The sequence below is a fragment of the Oryctolagus cuniculus genome, chromosome 9 (assembly GCF_964237555.1).
Source record: "Oryctolagus cuniculus chromosome 9, mOryCun1.1, whole genome shotgun sequence".
Classification (NCBI taxonomy): domain Eukaryota; kingdom Metazoa; phylum Chordata; class Mammalia; order Lagomorpha; family Leporidae; genus Oryctolagus; species Oryctolagus cuniculus.
In genome coordinates this window covers 101,212,564-101,236,710 of record NC_091440.1, presented here as the reverse complement: position 1 = coordinate 101,236,710, position 24,147 = coordinate 101,212,564, and the positions used below count along the sequence as shown (strand labels likewise).

At 43.1% G+C, this 24,147-nt stretch overlaps 1 protein-coding gene across 6 annotated transcripts in view; it reads left to right on the top strand.

Annotated features, from left to right (window-relative positions):
• Window positions 1-24,147, top strand: part of LOC100348315 (early activation antigen CD69) — a 61,277-nt gene that overhangs the window by 31,602 nt on the left and 5,528 nt on the right. For 2 of the 6 annotated variants that reach the window (XM_051850131.2, XM_070048422.1), the window contains 2 exons: window positions 10,331-10,975; window positions 18,078-21,871. In XM_051850131.2, the coding sequence (XP_051706091.1) occupies window positions 21,802-21,871 (70 nt within the window). In that variant the 5' untranslated portion in view covers window positions 10,331-10,975; window positions 18,078-21,801. The remainder of the gene's footprint in view (window positions 1-10,330; window positions 10,976-18,077; window positions 21,872-24,147) is intronic. The other 4 variants (XM_070048421.1, XM_070048420.1, XM_070048424.1 and 1 more) reach the window with 4 other exon arrangements.

Below are 24,147 nucleotides of genomic sequence, written 5' to 3'. Positions count from 1 at the left end.
TGTTTGGGCCCCTGCACCTGCATGGGAGATCAGGAAGATACTCCTGGCTCCAGGCTTTGGATCAGCTCAGCTCTGGCCATTGTGGCCAATTGGGGAGTGAACCAGCTGATGGAAGATCTCTCTTTCTCTCTCTCTTGCTCTCTGCCTCTCCTTCTCTCTCTAACTCTGACGTTCAAATAAATAAATATTTAAAAAATAGTTCTTATTTTTCCAGTATTCATTGTGAAGCTTGAGAAAATTGTGCATTTTGTGTTAAAGTTTGGGTAAAAATATTTCCCATTTTATTCATAACTTTAATTCTGCATATCTAGTTCTGGGTACTAGACACATTGACTTTGCCACTCAACCACATTCACCTCAGTGTTACTATCCTTTTGTTAGACATTTTTTTTCATTTGAAAGATGGAGTGGCGAGGACGTAGAGGGACTAATAGGCAGTTAGGTTGATCCCAGTTGGAATGAGGAAAGGGCAAATCTCTTTAAGAACGCTTGCTTCTCCCCAAAAGCTTTTATCACAAAAACAACAAGGAAGTACTGATTTTATCTTTAAGAGTTTGTGTTTATCATGAAAACGGCCTCTGATGGCCTTTTGTTTTATCATGAGCAAGCTAGACTGGATAAACAGGACTACAGATTCAGCCTTTTGATGGGTTTTGTCCCACCCCCTGATTGATTGTTAGCTGTTATATTTTTTTCCCCAGAAATTGTGCTTCAAAGACTCCACTTCCACTGGTTTCTTGGGTTTCTCTCTCTTGAAGCCCCCTCCTGGCTGCTGTGGCAGATTTCGGACTTAAATAAATCGTGCTTTGCTCTCTGCCTTGCCCATGTGGAAATTCTTCTTTCATGTGAGACAAGAACTGGGGTTGCCTTTCTTCACTACCATTTTACCCATAACAGAGTGAGAGCGGAGAGACAGAGAAGGGGTGGGGGAGAGATCTCTTCAGTCTGCTGGTTCAATCCCCAAATGGTTGCAAGAATCAGGACCAGGGCAGGTTGAATCCAGGGTAAAGAACTTGTGGCACCTTTCCCCTCTTCCCTTTCTTCCTCCTTCCCCACTCTCTGCCCCACATCCTCCCTTTTGTTGAGACCCTTGGTGCCAAACCAGACCCTTCCATTACTACTTGCAGTGCAAATGGCAAAGCAGATAAGCTGCACAGGGAATCAAGTGAAACAGACAGTGGGAAAGTTCCCTGAGTCTTCAAAGAGCCCCCTACTCCAGGTTCCTTCTGTCCCCCACTCCTGCCTCATGGCAAATTCCCTCCTTAACCAAGAACAGATGGTCACCAATATCTTTGCTTCAAATAAAACAACCTGTCTCTGTTGAGGTCAGTCTCTCTCTCCTTTCTTGGGGTATGAATAGCTCAGAACCCTGAGCTATTCCAAACCAAATCAGGGGCCAGGAACCCTATCTGGGCCTCCCACCTGGGACCCAAGTACTTGAGTCATCACCTGCTGCCTTCTTTGTGCATTAGCCAGAAGCTGGATCAGAAGCAGAACAGCTGGGACTCTAACTGGTGCTCTCATATGAGATGCCAGCATTGCAAGAGGCGGCTTAACCTGCTGAGCCATGATGCTGGCCCCAGTACTCCTATCCTTTAAACCAATCTTTTAATCAATTGATACTGCTGCCTTGAACCCCAGGAGCTTGTTCTATCAACAGTGAAGAATGTGGTGGATGAAATGCCAGATGTAAGCTATTTGGCACAGTGGTTAAGATGCTGCTTGTGATGCGCGCATTCCGTATCACAGTATGTAGGTTTGAGTCTCCACTCTTCTCCCAATTCCTGTTATTTATCACTCTGGGGACTGAAGATGATGGCTTGAGCAGCTGAGGTTCTGCTACCTGAGTGGGAAACCTAGATTGAGTTTCTGGCTTCTGACTTTAGACTGGCACAACTCCAGCTGGTGTCAAAATTTGTGGAGTGAACCAGTGGATGGAAAAGCTCTCGGTTTCTCTCCCTGTCTCTCTGCCTTTCAAATAAATAAAAATAAATGGATTAATTAACCAAAATTTCAAATGCAAGGAATTGTAGAAGCAGATATTTTTGAGATATAGACTGCTGAGAAATTTTACTTTGACTCCTTCCTTTGTAGGACTGACTGATATTGATACAGGTAGATATTACACGTGTCATCCAAAGAGTACAGAGATCAAGGATGATATTACACTTTTTCCTAGGATGTGTTCCCAGCATTTCATCTGATTGTGTTGTAGATCAGGTTTCTCAGAAAACAGATCTTCAGATGTAGGTTTGCATATAGTGTGTTATTTAGGAAGGGAATCTCAAAATTAACACCTATGGGTAAGAAAGAAAGGATTAGACAGAGAAAAATGTTGGACTGTGATGCAGACCCAGCAATGGCTTTAAAAGATGCCACAAGGGGCTCTAGAACTGAGTGGCCCTTCACATTTATCCTAATAGAAGGCAAGAAGTCCAGGCATTGATGGTCCTACACGATGAAGTCATTTGATGTAGCTGGTGCCTGGAAGAGAGTGTGGTTCTGAGATGCAGAACTGCAACAATCCAGCTGAAAAGTTTTTAGTGGTTAAGTGGGTGGGTGCTTCAGTCCAGACTGGGGACATTGCATCCACTGCAAATGGAAAATCACTTTCTACATCAAATGATGAAGAAAACAGGCCAAAGTATGTATAAGGGTACCTCACAAAGTTTGTGGGAAAATGGAATTAAAACAGAAATTTATTTTGGTACATAAATTTTGAAATCCATGCATAGTTTTTTCATGCAATGTATTTCCATAGACTTTTTGAAGATTCTTCATATGTAATGTTCTCTTTATCAGACTCCTTTCCTGAGGGCTGGAACTATATATCCAAATGTCTATTAATAATGCCCAATCGAATCCCCAATGAGTTTCATAAATTGAACTCATCATGTGATTTTCTCATAAAACCAATTATGTACCCTCTTGATTATCATTTAAAGGGCTATCATCCACAGATGTCTGAATCAAAACATGAGAACCATTCCTGACTCTCTCTGCATCATCTCTCCTCAAAGGCCCTCATTCAGTCAATCATAGACTATACTTCCTAATCACGCCTTTATTCCAACCACAGTCCTTCACTGATACAGAGTGTGAAAACCAGCTTCCTCAGAACATGATAAATTAAACAAACACTTGAAAGAATTTGATAAACATTTACAAAAAAAGCCAAAACAGCAACAGCAACACCAACAATACACACACACACACACACACACACACACACACACATACGAAATCAAGCCAGTTGAACCTGATTAAGAACAGGGAACTTTGTGGAGTTTCTCTTGTTCTGTTCCTATTCCCTTCTTAGCTTCATCACCTTGAAAACCGAAGATCTGACTCTAGCAGCTGTGGGAAACAGCAGGTAGGCACTGGAATGGACAGAAATGTTTGAATAGTCTCAGAAGCAGCTGGCATTTTTCTGGAAATTCCCACCCGTAGAGTGTGACTTTCTTTGATCTGAAACAGAGCTTGTCAGTGCAGACAGCTTTCTCTCCTGGGGCATTTGTGACAAAGTACCACCAATTTCTGCTTGAGGTGGCAATAACAGTTGGGGAAAAGGAAAAGCTGAGCAGACAAATTAGGAGGGAAACATAGGGGATGAGCTGCCATTACAGGGAATTTGAAAAGATGCCATGCATCTCTAGGAAGAAAGGATATTATGTGAGTGTGCAGGGCTGTGCACCTGCTCATTCCTCAGACTGCTTAAATTCTCCTTTCTGACTAACCATAAGGCTCTGCCTAAAGCAGGGATGAAGGCAAAGATTTTAAATCAGCTGTTTTAGATCTTTACAAGGAGTAAAGCAAATTATGTATAAAAAAGAGATGTATGATAATGATGTCTCACCAAGTAGAAAATATTATTAAACACCAATTATGAGATAAAAACAAATGAAGATTATGGTGCTGAGAAGTTAAAAAATCACATGGGAAATTAGAAAACACTTTGAGATACATGAGTATAAACAAACATTATACCAAAACTCATGGGATCTAGTGAAAGCAGTACTAAGGGGAAAATGTATTGTTATAAATACCTATATTAAAAGAAAGGAGAGGGAGTGGGGGTTATGGCATAGCAGGTTAAGCCGCTGCTTGTAACACCTGCCTGTACCTGAGTTCCTGGGGTTGAGTCCTGCCTCTGCTTCTAATCTAGGTTTCTGCTAATGCACCTGAGAAGCAGAAGGTGATGGCACAAGTATCTGGGTACCTGCCACTCACATGGGAGACCTGGCTGGAGTTTCAGATCCTGGCTTTAGCCTAGCCCAGCCCTGGCTGTTGAAGGCTTTTGGGGGAGTGAGTCAGTTCAGTCTTGTCTCTGAATTTCAAATAAATAATTGAATAGAGCTTCAAAAAATTAAAAAAAGAGGGAGCAGGCATTTGGTCTAACAGTTAAGATGCTGATTAAGACTTCATGTCTCAAATTAGAGTCCCTGAGTTTGAATCCCAGCTTCACTCCTTGTTCCAGCTTTCCGCTAGTGCAGACCCTGGGAGGTAGCAGGTTAGGACTCAAGTGATTGGGTCCCTGTCACCCATGTGGGAGTTCTGGGTGGTTTTCTCTACTTACTGCAGGCAACTGGGACATGAACCAGCAGATAAGAGCTTTGTTTCTCTCACTTTCTCTCAAATAAAATAATGGTAATAAAGCAAAAAGAAATCTAAAATCAATAAACTAAACTTCCACCTTCAGGAGCCAGAAAAAAAAAAACAACAACTAAACTCAAAGCAAAAAGAAAGAAAATAATGAAAATTAGAGAGAAAATAAACAAAATGGAGATTAGAAAAGTAATAGAGAAAAACAGAAGTCTAAAAAGTTAATTTTAGCTCATAAATAAGTAAAATCATTATTAATACAAAATTTTAAAAGAGGTTAAAATTACAAAAGAGTTTTTTAAATGTCACTAACACTGATAGGCCTTTGGTTAGAGAGACCAAGAACTTAAGAATGGACTAAATTACTAATTATGTGGCTTACCTGCTAGATGGCAGGCTCCCTAAAAGCAATGGTATTGGCTTGTACTGGGTCTCCAGAATATGTTTCAGTGTTTAGCACATAGCAGGTGTTCATGAAACATTTGTCCAATGAATGGATGAATAACAGAATAAATGGGTGGGTATGGCTCAGTAAGCTATAGCCACTACATTCTGGCACTAGTAGCTGTCAGTCTTCAAATTGTATTGCTTTGTGGTGTCCAAGCCAGGGCTCAGCCACTTGTATTGTGAGATTGTCTGTTGGCCCTTCTCCACTTCAAGCTTTTACTACTTGTGTTACACAAGTTCTGCTTTGTTCCCTCTTTATCTGATCCTGTTATTCCCCACCCACTTCTTTAAATTGTATACCACAGAAAACATCTTCATGGGGTTTGGACAAGAGCATTTAAAAAAATCAAGTTTCCTGTGGTTTTAAATTTCCTGTTAGAAGATTAAGACAAGTACAAGTTAAGGACAAAAAGTTCCAGAACTTGAATATAAAGATCAGTAAAAAGATTATTCTTTCTTTCTTTCTTTTTTTTTAAATTATTTGAAAGGGAGGGAGGGAGGGAGGGAGAGAGAGAGAAAGAGAAAGAGAGAGAGAGAGAGAGAGAGAGAGAGTTCATACATCCACTGCTTCACTCCCAAATATCCATGACAACCAGGACTGGATCAGGTCAAACTCATGAACCAGAACTCCATCCATGTCTCCCATTTGAGTGGTAGGTCCCCAAGTACTTGAACTGTTATCTGCTGCTTCCCAGGTGAGCATTAGCAGGAAGCTGGATTGAAAGCTGGGAATTGACCCTAAGCACTGCAATGGAGAATGCAGGATTCCCACACAGCAACTTAACCTGGTGCACCACAACACCACTCCCAAAAGTACATTTTGTCAAATATTTTTCAATAAACAGGGAGCTGGATTGAAAGTAGAGTACCCAGGGCTTGAACTGGCACCCAGGACACCAGCCCTGCAATTGACTCCTTGAGCGTGGTGATTAGAACCTTGTTGGGTCAGCTTTATCACTTTCTCATTTTGATATCCTTTTAATAAAGGACAGGCAAGGACATCCTGGGGTAAAGGAGACAGATGAGAGGCTGGGTCCTGCCTTTACGTTGTAAGTGTTCACTCTCAGTTTGACCATGGTTTGAGTATGTTTCCCAAAGGTCTAGTGTTGGAGGCTTGGTTCTCAGTTTGGTGATATTGGGAAGTGGTGTGGACCTTTAAGAGGTGGGGCTTAGTGGGAGGCCCTTACATAATTAGGGGAGTTGTCCTTGGAAGAGGTGAAGATTGCCATCCTGGGACCCCTGAACATGCAAGGGAATCAGTTTTTTTTTTTTTAAAGACAGAGTTACAGAGAGAGGTAGAGACAGAGAGAGAGGTATTCCATCTGCTGGTTCACTCCCCAGATGGCCGCAACGGCCGGAGCTGTGCCGATCCAAACCCAGGAGCCAGGAGTCTCCTCCGGGCCTCCTATGTGGGTGCAGGGGTCCAAGCACTTGGGCCATCCTTTACTGCTTTCCCAGGCCACAGCAGAGAGCCGGATAGGAAGCGGAGCAGCCGGGACTAGAACCGGTGCCCATATGGGATGCCGGTGCTTCAGGCCGGGGCTTTAACCCGCTGCACTACAGCGCCAGCCCTGGGAATCAGTTGTTTTAAGAGTGAACCTTGAATTATTCTCCAATGACTTCTTGTTTCAAAATGTGATCTGTGTGTGCCACATATTCCAGTCACTGTGACACCATACATTTCATGAGATTCTCACCAGAGCTGAACCAATGCCGGCACCTTGACCGTGAGTCTATAGGACTGTGAGCTAAATAAAACTCTTTATAAAGTTGCCCCAGCTACAACAACAGCAGACTATAAATATATATATATATATATATATATATATATATATATATAACATATTCTCTTCACTGGTTGTTCTTGTAGCTGCGTGTGTTCATTGGAACAAATACAGCTGTTTTGTGACCATTATTGGAAATAATGATAACTAAGAAGCAACAGAAATATGGAAATTTAGATGACTCTTGAACTCCCAAACTGCTGAAATTACCGCCTTGCACCTATGGCTAGAAAGTAATGCTTAAGCCACGTTGAGTCAAATCTGCTGTGTATATCCATGCACATCGTATTGATACAGATGCTTTACTTCTGATTTTCTCTTTTCAAGAGAAAGTGATTCCTTACTGTTTTAGTCAGTTCACACCTCTTCTTTGACATACAGTTTTTAATGAGAGAGAGAGGGAAAGAAAGTGCTTCTATCTGCTAGTTCACTCCCCAAATGTGCCCAGTGACTGTACCTGGGCCAGGGCCAAAGTTGGGAGCTGGGAACTGAATCCAGGTCTCCTATTTAAGAGTCAAGAACCCAATTGCTTGAGCCGTCACTGCTGCCTCCCAGGGTTTGCATTAGCTGGAAGCTGGAATCAGGATCTGGAATCAGGAGCTGAAGCTGGGTATGAAAGCCAGGTACTCGTATGTGGAATGTGAGGATCTTAACTGCTAGGCCAGATGTCCACCCCTGCACAGGGTTTTCAACTTACTGCCCCTGAAGCAGTTATCGGGAAGCAAGACAAGTTCAAAGATATTAGAGGTGATGAGTAAACACACATGGATCCAGCCTGAAGACACATATCGGTGTGTAGGGAGTAACAGAACATTAAGAAACAATGGAGTAACAGAACATTAAGAAACAATGAATCAATCTTTCTTTCTTTCTTTCTTTCTTTCTTTCTTTCTAGATTTATTTATTTATTTGAAAGAGTAACAGGGGGAAGAGAGAGAGAGAGAGAGAGAGAGAGAGAGAGAGAGAGAGATCCTCCATCTGCTGGTTCACTCCTCAAGTGGCTGTAACGGCCTGGACTGGGCCAGGTCAAAGCCAGGAGCTTAACCAGGGTCTCTTAGGTGGATGGCAGGGACCTGAGCACTTGGGCCGTCCCTTCCTAGGCCATTAGCAGGGAGCTGGATTGGAAGTGGGACTTGAACAGGTGCCCATATGGGATAATGGCGCTGTAGACATGCAGCTTAAGCCACTATGCCACAGCACCAGCCTCGATGAATCTGTTTCTACTTCCATTATGTTGGCGTTCCCTACTTCACTGCTACCAGAACATATATACCCTGACTCACACGTGCATTGATTAAAACTGTACAGACTAGATAAAACAGTAATGTAAGCTTCAATAAGAACAATTCATAGCAATCATATTGCAGAAGAGAACTGATATGGGAGACTAAGCAGGAAGATTAGGTAGGAATAAGTGAGCTAGAATTTCTGCCAGTCCTATGCTGTAGTTCTGCCCCTTATCTGTTGATTTTATACGCCCACCTTCCCAGGATGTACCTGTGTTTCAACCAGGACCAGGAAGGAGGAGACACCAAGATGACCATGCGGTTGTTAGACTTCATGGGTCTGGCCCACTCATCATGGGAATCTCCATGTGAGGCAGCCCACACTCATGCATGAATGTACATTCATTCTCTCTCTCTCTCTCTTATTAAATAAATCTTGTCCTCATTTATGCGCCGTATTGAATTCTTACCTCTGGGAGTGAGAACCTGGAATGGGTTACAGAGGCCCATACCAGAACCACAACTTGGAGAAACTACTGGTTTGAAGGTGCATTTTTCATTGTTTTTAAGGGTTTGCTTTGGGACAGACCACAGAGTGGTTGTAAGTGAAATTTTTAATTAGAATCTCTGTAATTTTTTGGATTAGAGAAACCAAGGAAAATGTGTTAGTTTGGGTCTTGTAAGGGGCAGACACCATTAAAGCATTGAATATATAACATATTTTTTAGGACTAGCACGGTCAGGAAGAATCAGGGCAGATGCAGGAAAAGATGACAGAGTCAGTATATGATAGTGTGTGAAAAGAAGGGAGGGTGGAAGATTGGGTGTAGAAACGTTAGAACGTAGTGCAGTTACAAAAATATTTATCAGGCCGGTGCTGCGGCTCACTAGGCTAATCCTCTGCCTTGCGGCGCTGGCACCCTGGGTTCTAGTCCCGGTCGGGGCGCCGGATTCTGTCCCGGTTGCCCCTCTTCCAGGCCAGCTCTCTGCTGTGGCCAGGGAGTGCAGTGGAGGATGGCCCAAGTGCTTGGGCCCTGCACCCCATGGGAAACCAGGAGAAGCACCTGGCTCCTGCCATCGGATCAGCACGGTGCGCCGGCCGCTGCGGCCATTGGAGGGTGAACCAACGGCAAAAGAAGACCTTTTTCTCTGTCTCTCTCTCTTACTGTCCACTCTGCCTGTCAAAAAAATTTTTTTTATCAAGGCGGTGATATTAGATATTAAAAACAAAGTTGTCTTTCAAGGGAATCCCACATTTCCTAAGGAACAGACTGACTCAGAGTCCTCCAGAAAAGTCTGAATGCATTGCGGTTGTGTAGCCCCTTCTTTCTGGGAAGTGATTGATTAGGGGTCTCTGATGCATACATCTTCAATGTTTCTGTAAATCGTTCATGTGTGGACCCTCAGTATGTCCTTAACTACTGGAAAGAGAGTCATTAGTGTCTTTCAGTTTTAGCACCTTATCTGGAGCCAACTCTAGAAACCCCATAACCCATTCTTTAAAATTCAATTCTGTGCATGCAATCTTGGTGACAAAATTGGTATTGGACAGTGTTCTTTAGAGAAGTAGTGAGTGCAAGATCCTGACAGGAATGCAAGAAGCAGGTCTATTGAAGCTCATTACGAATCCAGTAAGCATTGCAAATGATTGCAATTTTTTTTTTTTTTTTGCTTGAAAGTCTGAGTTACACAGAGAGAGGAGAGGCAGAGAGAGAGAGAGAGAGAGAGAGAGAGAGAGAGAGATCTTCCATCTGCTGGTTCACTCCCCAGAGTGGCTGGAGCTGTGCCAGGAGCCAGGAGCTTCTTCCGGGTCTCCCGCACAGGTGCAGGGGCCCAAGGACTTGGGCCATCTTCTACTGCTTCCCCAGGCCATAGCAAAGAGCTGGATTGCAAGTGGAGCAGCCAGGACTTGAACTGGCAACCACATGGGATGCCGGCACTACAGGCGGCGGCTTTACCTGCTACACCACAGCGCTGGCCCCAATTGGTTGCATTTTATAATCACGTAGTAACCTTGGCCCTGTTCTGCTTGAGTCCTACATGTTCCAGTTGGCATTTCCACAGCAGTTTCTTTGAGAGCAGCCTCAAAAATATTACACATTACGCCTCATTTTTGGCTTAGTTCTTTTATCTGTAGTGTTTTCAAAACAATCCATTTTCTTTTCAGATTATACATTTGTGTATTCATGAATGCCGTATTTCATCTCCACCATCTCAGGGCCAGAAGAAACGCACCAACTCACACTTTCCAATCTCGTTTTTGTGTTTCAGGAGATGTTCCACTGAAGAGGAAAATAAGAAAGTTCAGAGTTCACTCAAAGAGGAGGTCAGGGTGGAAAGTGTTTAGAAGTGGAAATCCCCCACTTACTCATGCTCACTTTATTGACGCTTTACGGTAACCAATCTGAAACACGCACACACCTGTGATTTAAAAATAAATCTCACTTATTTGCATAATTGTTGTGAATTTAACAGAGGGTGATGGCTTATTTTTTTAAGCGTTGATTGACAAGAAGATTAAGAGCCATTCAGAAACCTGAATCACCCATTGAAAGGAAAAAAAAAAAGAGGTGATTTAAAGAAGTGACGAGCAGTTTGTCTCTCCGGAAATTGTCTCGGGTCGGAAGTTTGTGGTTGCTGCGCACATGCAAGGCTACAGCATCCTGCTGCCGCTGCTGTCTGATGTCCTGCCCTTCCTGCCTGCCCTGCTCTGCTCGCATCTCACTCGCATGACTTCATTTCCTTGCTGACACCTTCCCCCGGATTCTTCATATAAGGTCACACATGAAGGACAGATGCATCGCGTTTTGGTGCCTGAGTTGCTTCTTACAAATTTGTCCAGCTGCTGATTTCTTTAAGTCTCAACGTTCTCAACTGAACTATGGAATGTTGATAAACTCTGCCCCACGGATACCAGTTAGTTTTTCAACATACTATTTATGAACTCACCTAAAAAATCTCTAAAAAATAGAAAGCTGTCTAAGATTGTATGTGTATTTGATGTGCAAAGAGTTTCTTTGCACAGGTGTTGTTTCTTTCTGTTTCTTTGCTGTAGAAAATGAAACCCATCAGGGCTGACCACAAAGGAAATCTGCTTCCAAATTTGGATGAATGAGGGGCAAATGCAAAACCCTCTGAGCCCAAAATCTCCTCCACAGTGCCTCTCCTCTCCCATCTTTGCTTTGTCCTAGTTCTTGGAATTTCATAAGCAGGGAGACTTTCCTTTAACAAACATTGACTAGCTCTATGAGCATAATTTATGGGACCTCAGAGGGCACTTTCGCAAGTGACATGATGGTGCTTTTCACCAATGGCACCAGATAACAGGCGTCAGCCAGGACAATGTTGGGCAAACCCTGTTCTTTGTGAATTGAAATTTATTGCTTTATCAAATCAAAGGGAGGTTTCTTACCCTTAAAAGGAAGAGAGTTATGAAAGATTAATGAAAGAAGAATTAATTTAGTAGGAAAGTTTAGGTTCTTGTGGACGGTTCGGAGGCTTGTCGATCACAAGGTTTTAGTCATTTGGCTGCTTTTTCATTTCTCCCATTCACACAAGTGTTGATTTTATCAAGATGGCTTGGCTGTCTGTAGATACGCAGAGAAAAATGACTTCAGAACAGAGGTCATAGATTTTGATCTATGTCACACTGTCATAATGATTAAAGATATTTTCTTTATTATTTTAAAATGAGCCTTTAAAATATTTTTGCATTTACTAATTTTATTTATTTGAAAAGGAGAGGGAGAGGGAGAGGAGAAATTGGATGGGGGAAGCAGAGAGAATCTCCCATTCTTTGGTTTAGTCCCCAAATGTCTAAACAGCTGGGTCTGGAGCAGGCCAAAGACAGGAGTCTGGAACTCAATTCAGGTTTCCCATGTGGGTGGCAGAGACTCAAGCATTGGAGCCATCACTTGCTACCTCCTAGGATGTGCATTAACAGGAAGCTGGAGTCAGGAGTGAAACTGGGACTCCAATCCAAGCACTCTAATGTGGAATGTGAATGTATCAAGCGGCATCTTAACTGACAACCCAAGTGCCCGCCCCAGGACATTTACTTTCTTTGTGTGTGTGTGTGTGTGTGTGTGTAAAGATTTGTTTATTTACTTGAGAGGCAGAGTTAGACACAGAAGAGGGAGAGAGAGAGAGAGAGGTCTTCCATCTGATGGTTCACTCCCCAAATGGCTGCAATAGCTGGAGCTGGGCTGATCTGAAGTCAGGAGCCAGAAGCTTCTTCTAGGTCTCCCATGTGGATGCAGAACCCCAAGCACTTGGGCCATCTTCCATACTTTCCCAGTCCATCAGCTGGGAGCAGGATTGGGAAGTGGAGCAGCTGGGACTGAAACCTGCGCCCATATGGGTTGTTAGCACCACAGGCAGATGATTAACCTACTAAGCCACAGCACTGGCCCCAGGATATTTACTTTCTTAAAATAAGATTTCTAGGTAACATTTATTAATTTGGTCAATGATATATATGTAAAATATATGCTATACATATATTAATTAAGCCAGTGAATTAAGTGAATTAAGCCAGTCCCAAAGGGACAAATATCATATGTTCTCCCTGATTGGCGATAACTAACTGAGCAGCAAAGGGGAAACCTGTTGAAGTGAAATGGACACTATGAGAAACAGTGACTTGATCAGCTCTTGTCCTGACTGTTGATGTACAATGTAATACTTTATCCATTTTAGTATTTTCTCTTTGTTTTGTTCTAGTACTATTGGTTGAACTCTGTGATTAATACACAATTATTCTTAGGTGTTTAAAACTGAAAAGTGATCCCTGTTAAATTTAAGAGTGGGAATAAGAGAGGGAGGAGATGTACAATTTGGGACATGCTCAATCGGACTTGCCCCAAATGGTGGAGTTAGAATCGTGCCAGGGGATTCCAATACAATCCCATCAAGGTGGCATGTACCAATGCCATCTCACTAGTCCAAGTGATCAATTTCAGTTTACAATTGATCATACTGATAGGTCTAAGAGTCAAAGGGATCACACAAACAAGTCTAGTGTCTGCTAATACTAGCTGATAGAATCAAAAAGGGAGAGAACAATCCATCATGGGAAGCGGGATATACAGTAAACTCATAGAATGGCAGATGTCCTAAATAGCACTCTGGCCTCAGAATCAGCCCTTAAGGCATTCGGATATGGCTGAAGAGCCCATGAGAGTATTTTAGGCATGGAAAGCCAGGACACCCTGGGGAAAAAAAAAAAAAAAAAGGAAGACCTAAATGAAAGATCTCTATGAGTGAGATCCCAGTGGAAAGAATGGGGCCGTCAAAGAAGGAGGTACCTTTCTCTGAAGGGAGGAGAGAACTTCCACTTTGACTACGACCCTGTCAGAATAAGATTGAAGTCGGCGAACTCAAAAGGCTTCCATAGCCTTGGCAACTCATGAGTAGAGCCTAGGGAGATTACTGACGCCATAAACAAGAGTGTCAAATTGTTAAGTCAACAACAGAAGTCACTGTGTACTTACTTCTCATGTGGGATCTGTCCTTAGTGTGTTGTCCAATGTGAAGTAATGCTGTAACTAGTACTCAAACAGTATTTTACACTTTGTGTTTCTGTGTGGGTGCAAACTGATGAAATCTTTACTTAATATATACTGAACTGATCTTCTGTATATAAAGATAATTGAAAATGAATCTTGATGAAGAATGGAATGGGAGAGGGAGCGGGAGATGGGAGGGGTGTGAGTGGGAGGGAAATTATGGGGGGGAGCCATTGTAATCCATTAACTGTACTTTGAAAATTTATATTTACTAAATAAAAATTAAAAAATGCTATACATATCATGTATGACGTATAAAATATTTTTATATATACATGCACATTTATAACTACATGTATAATATCTGTTCACCTGATTGTAACTGAAGGAGCAAGAAACTGTAAGCACGTAGCAGGAGTCTTAGTGCTGTAAAACCTGTCAGAAGAGGTTGAGGTGGAGAACAGTTTCCTCTATCTTCTCTGGTCCCATACAGACGAGACACTTCACACTGCGTCAGCAGTTACACTATGACTCCTGCTATCATCTCTTAGTGTGTAACATCAGATGAAGAACTTTCTCTTTTCATGACATGTATCAAACTCCGCTCTCTTACACTGCATTAAATGCCTGTTCGATACCAATACTATTGTAAAAAATTAATTTTCTTTCTTTTTTAACATAAAGGTAATTGATCTTCTAAACCTTTTTTTTTTTTAAAGATTTGTTTTTTTGAAAGTCACAGTTAGAGAAGGAGAGAAACAGAGAGACCTCTTCCATCCACTGGTTCAATTCATAGATGGTTGCAATGGTCAGGGCCTGGGCCAAGCCAAAGCCAGGAGTCAGGAGCTTCTTTGAGATTTCCCATGTGGGTGGCAGGGGTCCATCTCCTACTGCATTCCCAGGCCATTAATAGGGAGCTGGATTGGAAGTGGAGCAGCCAGGACTTGAACAGGCATCGTAGGTGGTGATTTAACCCACTAAACTACCAGCCTGGAAAATTGATGTTCTAGTTCATAATTTTTCTTTATAAAAATACAGATTGAGTGTTGATATTTTCAGTTTACAGGTAACAAAGCCAAAGATCAGTGGAGTTAAATAGTGTTCCTAAAACTACACAGTTAACAAATGTTTGAGTCACTGTTCATAACAGACTCTTTTAGGTATCATCCAGCAAATACTTACAGGGATAAGCCTATGTTCTAGTCTCCCACACGGGTGCAGGGGCCCAAGGACTTGGACCATCCTCTGCGGCTTTCCCAGGCACATTAACAGGGAGCTGGATTGGAAGTGGAGAACCCAGGGCTTGAACTGGTGCCCATATGAGATGCCAGCACTGCAGGTGGCAGCAAGCCATTACATCACAATGCTGGCCCCAGATCCCTAGTCTTAAAGACTTTCTTTTAATGTTTATTTGTTCATTTGACAGGCCAAGAGATAGGGAGAGCAAGAGAAAGAGTGAAAGAAAGAGAATCTTCCATCTGCTGGTTCACTCCCCAAAAGACCACAATGGCCAGGGCTGGTCCAGGCTGAAGCTAGGAGCCAGGAACTCCATCCAGGTCTCCCATGTGGATGGCAGGGGCCTAAGTAGTTGAATCATCTTCTTCTGCCTTCCCAGGCACGTTAGCAGGAACCTGGATCAGAGGCAGAGCAGTTGGGATTCAAACCATTGCTCCAAGATGGGATAGCTACTTTAACCCACTGTGCCGCAATGCTGGTCCCTAAAGACTTTGCTTTCTAGTAGTAGAAGATAGATAAAAAGGTTTTTTAAAGTTTATATAAATAGATTAACTACAAGATTTTAGATAGTGATATATTCTGCAAACTAAAACATGGGAGTGAGGTAGTAGTTAGGAACTAATGGGAGGTAATTTATACAGTGGTCAGGGAAGGGTTTGATAAGTGGGTGATATGTGAGATGAATGTGAGTGAGAGGAAAGAGTCATGAAAATCTGAGCAGGAAACAGCACGCCCTGTACAAGGAAGACAGGTTTAGCATCTTTGAGGAATGGAATGAAGGTCGGTGTAATTGGCTCATAGAGAGGAGGAGAGAAGCTGATGAAAGATGATCTGCCTATAAAACTCACATTTTCTCGGGGCCGGCGCTGTGGCACAGTGCATTAAAGCCCTGGCCTGAAGCGCCGGCGTCCCATATGGGTGCCGGTTCTAGTGGCTGCTCCACTTCTGACCCAGCTCCCTGCTATGGCCTGGGAAAGCAGTAGAAGATGGCCCAAGTCTTTGGGCCCCTGAACCTGCGTGGGAGACCTAGAGGAAGCTCCAGGCCCCTGGATTCAGATGGGCTCGGCTCTAGCCATTGCAGCCATTTGGAGAGTGAACCAGCAGGTGGAAGACCTCTCCCTCTCTCTCCTTCTCTTTCTCTCTTTCTCTCTTTTTTTCTCTCTCTCTTTCTGTGTCTGCCTCTCTGTAACTCTGCCCTTCAAATAAATAAATAAATAAATCTTTTTAAACTTTTATTTAATAAATATAAATTTCCAAAGTACAACTTTTGGATTATAGTGGCTTTTCCCCCTCATAACCACCCTCCCACCCACAACCATCCCATCTTGTACTCCCTCTCCCATCCCATTCTTCATCAAGATTCATTTTCAATTATCTTTATATACAGAAGATCAATTTAGTATATACTAAGTAAAGATTTCAACAGTTTGCACCCACACTGAAACACAAAGTATAAAGTACTGTTTGAGTGAGTACTAGTTATACCGTTAATTCACATAGTACAACACATTAAGGACAGAGATCCTACATGGGGAGTAAGTGCACAATGATTCCTGTTGTTGACTTAACAAATTGACACTCTTGTTTATGGCGTCAGTAATCACCTGAGGCTCTTGTCATGAGCTGCCAAGGCTATGGAAGCCTCTTGAGTTTGCCAACTCTGATCTTATTTAGACAAGGTCATAGTCAAAGTGGAAGTTCTCTCTTCCCTTCAGAGAAAGGTACCTCTTTCTTTGATGGCCCCATTCTTTTCGCTGGGATCTCACTCACGGAAATCTTTCATTTAGCTTTTTTTTTTTTTTTTTTTTTTTTTTTTTTTTTTTTTTTTTGTCAGAGTGTCTTGGCTTTCCATACCTGAAATACTCTCCTAAACTTTTTAGCCAGATCCGAATGCCTTAAGGGTTGATTCTGAGGCCAGAGTGCTGTTTTGGACATCTGCCATTCTATGAGTCTGCTGTGCATCCCGCTTCCCATGATGGATCATTCTCTCCTTTTTAATTATATCAGTTAGTATTAGCAGACACTAGTCTTATTTGACACTTAATCCTATCATTATGATCAATTATGAACTGAAACTGATCACTTTGACTAGTGAGATGGCATTGGTACATGCCACCTTGATGGGATTGAATTGGAATCCCCTGGCACGTTTCTAACTCTACCATTAGGAGTAAATCTGATTGAGCATGTGCCGAACTGTACATCTCCCTCTCTCTCTTATTCCCACTCTTATATTTAACAGGGATCACTTTTCAGTTAAATTTAAACACCTAAGAATAGTTGTGTGTTAATTAAAGAGTTCAACCAATGGTATTAAGTAGAACAAAAAAAAAATACTAAAAGGAATAAAGTAGTAAGTTGTTCCTCGACAGTCAGGACAAGGGCTGGTCAAGTCATTGTTTCTCATAGTGTCCATTTCACTTCAATAGGTTTCCTTTTTGGTGCTCGGTTAGTTGTCACTGATCAGGGAGAACATATGATATTTGTCCCTTTGGGACTGGCTTATTTCACTCAGCATGATGTGTTCCAGATTCCTCCATTTTGTTGCAAATGACCAGATTTCATTTTTTTTTACTCTTGTATAGTATTCTACAGAGTACACATCCCATAATTTCTGTATCCAGTCTACTGTTAATGGGCATTTAGGTTGATTCCAGGTCTTAGCTATTGTGAATTGAGCTGCAATAAACGTTGACATGCAGACAGCTCTTTTATTTGCCAATTTCATTTCCTTTGGGTAAATTCCAAGGAGTGAGGTGGCTGGGTTGTATGGTAGGGTTATATTCAGGTTTCTGAGGAATTTCCAAACTGACTTCCATAGTGGCTTTACCAGTTTGCATTCCCACCAACAAATAAATAAATAAATAAATCTTAAAAAAAAAGTGCTTATTCCGGTCTCCCATGGGTTGCAGGGCCCAAGCACTTGGGCCATCCTCCACTGGACTCCCGGGCCACAGCAGAGAGCTGGCCTGGAAGAGGGGCAACCAGGACAGAATCCAGCACCCCAACTGGGACTAGAACCTGGTGTGCCAGCGCCGCTAGGCAGAGGATTAGTCTACTGAGCCACAGCGCCGGCCACACAGAGGCATCTTTTGTGAACTTGCTGACCCTGCTACTCTCCTCCACGTTATCGGGACAGTGCCACCCATGCAACACCAAGGGAGCCCACACAGTGGGTCTGATGTGGCGGATGCTGGCCTGGGGGGTTCTGTGCATGCGTGGTGCCATCTCCCATGAGCATCCATGGGAGGTCACGCCTGATCTCTCCTCTGCAGATCCTGGGGTGATGGAAAAGGAAGAGCAGGCTGCCGCTGACAAAGCCGTGACTGAGGAGGGATTTTGGGGTGAGTGGACGGCAGCCCAGCTCCTGAGTTTACTGCTATCAGCATGAGACTGCATACTGGTCTGCGGCCGGCAGGTGCCCTTTGTGCTTCTTCAGCGATTCTCTCTGAAGACCGGAGCTCCGAGCCACCGCTGAAGACTGGTGTGCAGCTCCCACGGCTCAGGTCTCTGAACAGGGAGGAGCAACCACCGAGTGATCTTAAGCAAAATGAGGCAGACAGAAAGCAAACACCAGTTTCTAAAAGAAACAAAGCAGTGCTGAAAAGTCCTTTGCTTGTGGAAAGACGCATGGCAAAAGCCACCAGTGTGTGTGTGAGATTTTCTTTGTCTTTCTGCTCACTCCACAGGCTTGGAGAAACTCAAGTGAGGTTGCAGATCGAGAACGGTGGTATTATCTCACAGGTTCATTGCAACAGGTGTGTGTAAATCAGTGGCGGGGAGTGGGTGTTAGCTTGGGTCTCCCAATTCCAGGAAGAGAAATAAGCATCTAAAAGATATAAACCGCTTTCACTCAGATCTGCAAAAGTGTTAGCAATAAGTTCTTACTCTTGAAGCATCAAACTTAACTCTTCTTTGGTTGCTCACCAGCACCATCCAAGGAGCCTGACTGTCTGCCAACAGCCTCAAGTCATGTATGTCTCAAACGCTCTCCCTGAGTAGCACCCTGCTTTAGAAGTTTCAGAGGGGGCCGGTGCTGTGGTGTAGCAGGTGGAGCCACTGCCTGCAGTGCCGGCATCCTATGTGGGCACAGGTTCAAGTCCCAGCTGCTCCACTTCTGATCCAGCTCTTTGCTATGGCCTGGGGAAGCAGTAGAAGATGGCCCAAGTCCTTGGGCCGCTGCACCCGAATGGGAGACCCAGAAGAAGCTCCTGGCTCCTGCCGTAGGATCGGTGTAGCTCTGGCCTTTGCAGCCAATTGGGGAGTGAACCAGCAAGTGGAAGACCTCTCTCTCTCTCTGCCTCTGCCTCTCTGTAACTCTGACTTTCAAATAAGATAAATAAATCTTTAAAGAAAAGTTTCAGAATTCTATACTATTTATTTTTTTATTTTTTGACAGGCAGAGTGGACAGTGAGAGAGAGAGACAGAGAGAGAAAGGTCTTCCTTTGCCGTTGGTTCACCCTCCAATGGCCGCCGCGGCCGGCGCGCTGCGGCCGGCGCACTGCGCTGATCCGATGGCAGGAGCCAGGAGCCAGGTGCTTCTCCTGGTCTCCCATGGGGTGCAGGGCCCAAGCACCTGGGCCATCCTCCACTGCACTCCCTGGCCACAGCAGAGAGCTGGCCTGGAAGAGGGGCAACCGGGACAGAATCTGGCGCCCCAACTCGGACTAGAACCCGGTGTGCCGGTGCCGCAAGGCGGAGGATTAGCCTAGTGAGCCGCGGCGCCGGCCCCAGAATTCTATACTATTGTTTATTCATTCATTCTTGTATTTGATAAGTACACATTGAATACATGCTAGTTTCCAGTTTCTGTGACAGGTGTTAGAGACACGGAGGGCATTAGTCAGACAAAGTCCTTGCCTCCCAAGAAGGAAAGTAGATGAGAGACAACCAGATACTGACAGTGACGTAGAAGTATGCAGAGGCATGGAGTGTGGGGTTCTGCCTTACATACCTTGATGAAGATCTCCCTGGGCAAGTCGAACAGTGAGTGAACTGAGTTAAAGGGAGAACATGAGACTCAGTGAGATGGGGGAAGAAACTTTGAGAGGAAATGTAGAGACGCTATAGTGATGTTGGGCTTGGCATTTCTGTGGGACAGTAAGGAGGTTAGTATCAGAGAGGGTGATGATAGGGAAAGTCATAGCATGGTGCCAGGTGCCGTGTCACATGCACACACTTCTGAACTCCGAGAAGATCTTTGGATTTTATGGTACTTCTTGTAGGAAGCCTTCAAGGGTGGAAGGAGGAATAATTGAACATCTCACCAAAATGATATGACTTACGTATTGAATACACCCGGTAGCTACTATGTAGATGAAGGACAAAGAAATTGACCTGAAAACAGAATGGAAGCAAAGAGGACCTTTAGAACCCATGCTGGCCTCTTTGTGTCTTAGCTGGAGTAGTGTCTTTGATGATTCAGTTTACTGCTGTAGATAATGTCCATCCCACCTAGGCATATCATTTTCTGTCTGTCTCTTTCCCCTCCCTCCCACCCTTTCTTCCTTTCTTCTTACCTTCCTCTTTTCCAACTACTCAATTTGAATTTTAAAATATTTGTTTATTTTAATTTTATTTGAAAGGCAGAAAGACTGACACACACAGAGAGATCTTCCATCCATTAGTTCACTCTTTAAGGGCTCACAACAACCAGGGCTGGGGAGACCAAAGCCAGGAGCCCAGAACTCCATGTGGGTTTCCTGTGTGAGTGGTAGGGACTCAAGTATTGGAGCCATTATTTTCCGCCTCCCAAGATGTGCCTTGGCAGGAAATTAGATTTGAAGCAGAAGAGCCTGAACTCAAACTAGGCACTGTAATATGGGATGCGGGCATTCCAAGAAGGGGCTTAAGTTGCTGTGGCAAACGCCTATGGCCTAGTACAACATTTTCATTAAAGCTTTATTTTGAAAACAGAATGTCTTTAAAGAAGTGATGTTGATGATAAAATTTTTGATACCAAAATTATCATCCAAAGTGGTGTTTCAGTTCTTCTCTTAAATCACCATGCAAAGACCTTCTGCAGTCCTGGGTTGACCTAAATAACTTATCTGGATGAAGTTGATACCACGGCAATGTCATTTTAGTAGCAACCAGACTGAAAATCCCTGAAGCCTCAGAGGTATATGAACAGAATAACCTGGAAGACAGGGAAAAAATGAAATAAGATCTTCCTGAGCTGTGCTAAAGGCAGCCTGAATGGCAGTATAATACAATGAGAAAATGAGCAGGAGATAAATGAAACAGATAGTGTAAGAGACACTGTTTTAGAACCTAGCAAGGAAGTTTCAGACCGCAAGATTTCTGTTTCCTGCATTACCGCAACAACTTACCAAATGGCACCTTCAAAGAACGAGTCCTCAGGGAGGAGGAGATGGATGCGTTTCTGAAGGCCAGTTCATGGCATCCCAGCTAGAACTTGCCCAGACTGTAGAGCTGTGAGGCTAAAGACTTCAGCCTTCTGACTCAGTGATAAACCTTCAATGGCAGAAGCATAGCCGATGCTCAACAAATATTAGCTGTTAAATATGTAAATAAATGAGTGAATAGGATTCCAGGAAGATACTAAGGCTCTTTCTCCCCAAATTATTTCCATGTAAAACATAGGACTCTTGTATCTTTCAAGCCTTTACTGAGAGCATGCCGTCTCCTAACATATTTGTGTTTTCTAAAAGCTTCAGGAGACACGCGTGAGCTTCTGGGAAAATCCCCCTGTCTCTTTATGTGACACCTACGGTTGTGAGAAAGCACATTTCAGACAGCAGGGAAAACCCAGACCTCACCACCACAACACACTGTAAATTGTCTGGGCCATTGGAGCATAAATTAAAGAGAACTGACACAGTTGAGCACGTTAGGAGGTAAGAGGAAGGGGGTGGAGACACCGTAACGGAATATAAACCCGGAGACGCCTCAGAGAGTCGCAGACTGGCCAAGAGCCCAGCCAAGGCTCTCCCTGTGGATTCACTTGGCCCGCGATTACCTGGGGAACCTTGATAATGAAGATGGATTCTGAAGATTGTTCCATAACAGAAAACAGCTCTTTGCATCTGGAGAGTGATCAAAAAGGTAAGTCAAACCTGATTTCTTTTATGTTAGTAATCTGTGTCTGTATACAGGAATTAAAGGGTGTGTAATGGTTGTTGGGGAAGAAAATGAAGCTTGTGCTTTCGAGAACTTAGGTTTTATTTTAGTCAACATAAAAGATCAACTGGGAAGAGGTCAGTTTCTCCTGATCTGTGGGAAGGTAGGAGGGCATGGAGATGAAAGGACGCCAGAGTGAATTTCAGCTCTTTGCTCTTTCAAGATTTTTTCTTTGTTTCAGTTTACATCATCTTGAATTTTAGACTTAATTAGAAAGTTCCCTACCCCAGCCCAGTCCTATCATTGTTCCTTGTTCACCTGCATGCACTCCATGCCTCTGTTTATGGAAAATTCTGCTTTTCCCATGCGCAATTGCTTCCTTGGTTTCTTTCTCTTGTATCTTTGCTTTCTGTGGGCCTTATTCTGTGTTCATAGGATGGCATCCTCAAGTTACTGGAAACATGCAGGTTTCTGGTCTTTAAAAGAATAGCTGTGTGAGTGTCTGAACATTTACAATACCCAGTGCTAATTTATTAGGAAAAGGGAATAAAGGAATTCTTCTGCGTTGGTATTCTTTTCTTGAAATATTATTAGTCTGTTTATTTATTGGAGAGAGAGAGAGAGAGAGAGAGAGAGCGCAAGCGAGCTCCCACCTGCTGGGTCACGCCCCCAAATGCCTGCAATGGCAAGGGCAGAAGCCAGGAGCCAGGAATTCAACCCAGGTCGCCCGCATGGATGGCAGGAACTGATCACTTGAATCCTCCGGGCTTGGCCTGGGGCCCATCTTGGCAGGAAGCTGGAGTCAGGACAGAGCTTCAGTGGGGTGTTGCTGTCTTAACCACTAGGCTGGACACAGGCCCCGCTCTGACAGCCTTTATGAGACTCTTTCCCGCCATTCGTCCTTCTGTTTCACCTTTCAATCACTGGCCTCAAATTCTATACAACTCAGACCTTTCTTCTCTCTCTCTTTTTTTTTTTCATCAAAATGTAATTATCTTATCAATATTCCTCTTTACTCCACCCACACACTTACTCTATTTCCTATTACCAAGGTTTTTCCCAGTGCTTTTTCAAAACCTTGATTCTATAAGGCTTTTTTTTTTTTTTTTTTTTTTTGTAATATCTCTTTTTTCCCCCCTAGTTAATCAGGTGCCTTTCTAAAGTGCTAGTGTTTAGGAAGTAGGAATTAGAGTTTTTTTTTTTTTTTTTTTTTTTTTTTTTTTTTTAAGCAAGACTACCCAGTAAAAAGATGGAGAATTAAAGCAATCTTTCAGTCAGGTATTATTTTCTGAGTGCATGTGTACTAGGTTGGTTTACTTTAGAGAAGCGTCAATCACTTTGATAACCCAATCCTTTGTTTAAAAGCATAAGATCAAGTGCAGATGAAAGATAGACGACACATAAATTTTGGGGTAATCAAGTCTGTGACTTTATTTGCCCATTTGAACTCTGAAAAATAAAGGGGGAGGGAATAATAAAATGAAATAAAAGAAAAAAAGAGTGGTAATAATAAGAGTACTCAGCAGTTGAAAGGACCTAATACAGAAATTGACTTTTTCAGAGATCATCCCAATTTTGTTGAATGGTTAGTCTATGCTGACCTTGCAGTTGCTTTCTGAGTATGAATAATCATTTTGTGTCACCCTTGGGTGGTCAAATAGATAATAAATTTGTAGATTTATTTTCAGCTTCTTCATTAATGGACAAGACTTGTGATCAGAACAGAAGTGTGCTATTGGGGGCATGTTTTGTTACCTAGGTGACAAATTGTGGTTAACTGTACCCTCACTAATGGAAATAAAGTGTTATCTGAGAAACATCTCCCCAGATGGGCTGGCTGGGCTGGGCTCTGGAGACCAGCAGCTGTTTGGATGTGTTAGGTCTTGTTGAGGAACCAGGGCTGTCCATTGCTGAGTTGACTCCACGCAGCACGATGGACTCCCACATGGTGAGAAGGAAACTAGACAGAGCTCTGAACTTGCCACCCTTCCTATCAAAGGCTGCTTCCGGGGATAACTGCATGAAGGAAAAAAGGAAGATTTGCTCTGAGAAGCTGAGAGACATAGAACCAGAAAGGAGTGAAGTAAAGGCTTCTGTTGCAAAACCCAAGTGTAGCTCTGTGCTGGGAAAAACATTCTGGGAAAAAAGTAAAAGTGGATGTTGACACCCACTGCATGGCTAATTACCACAAGGAAAAGCAACATCCCTTCACCTAGTTTAACTTTAGAAAAATGTAAGGAGAATAAAACACATGGATTTCA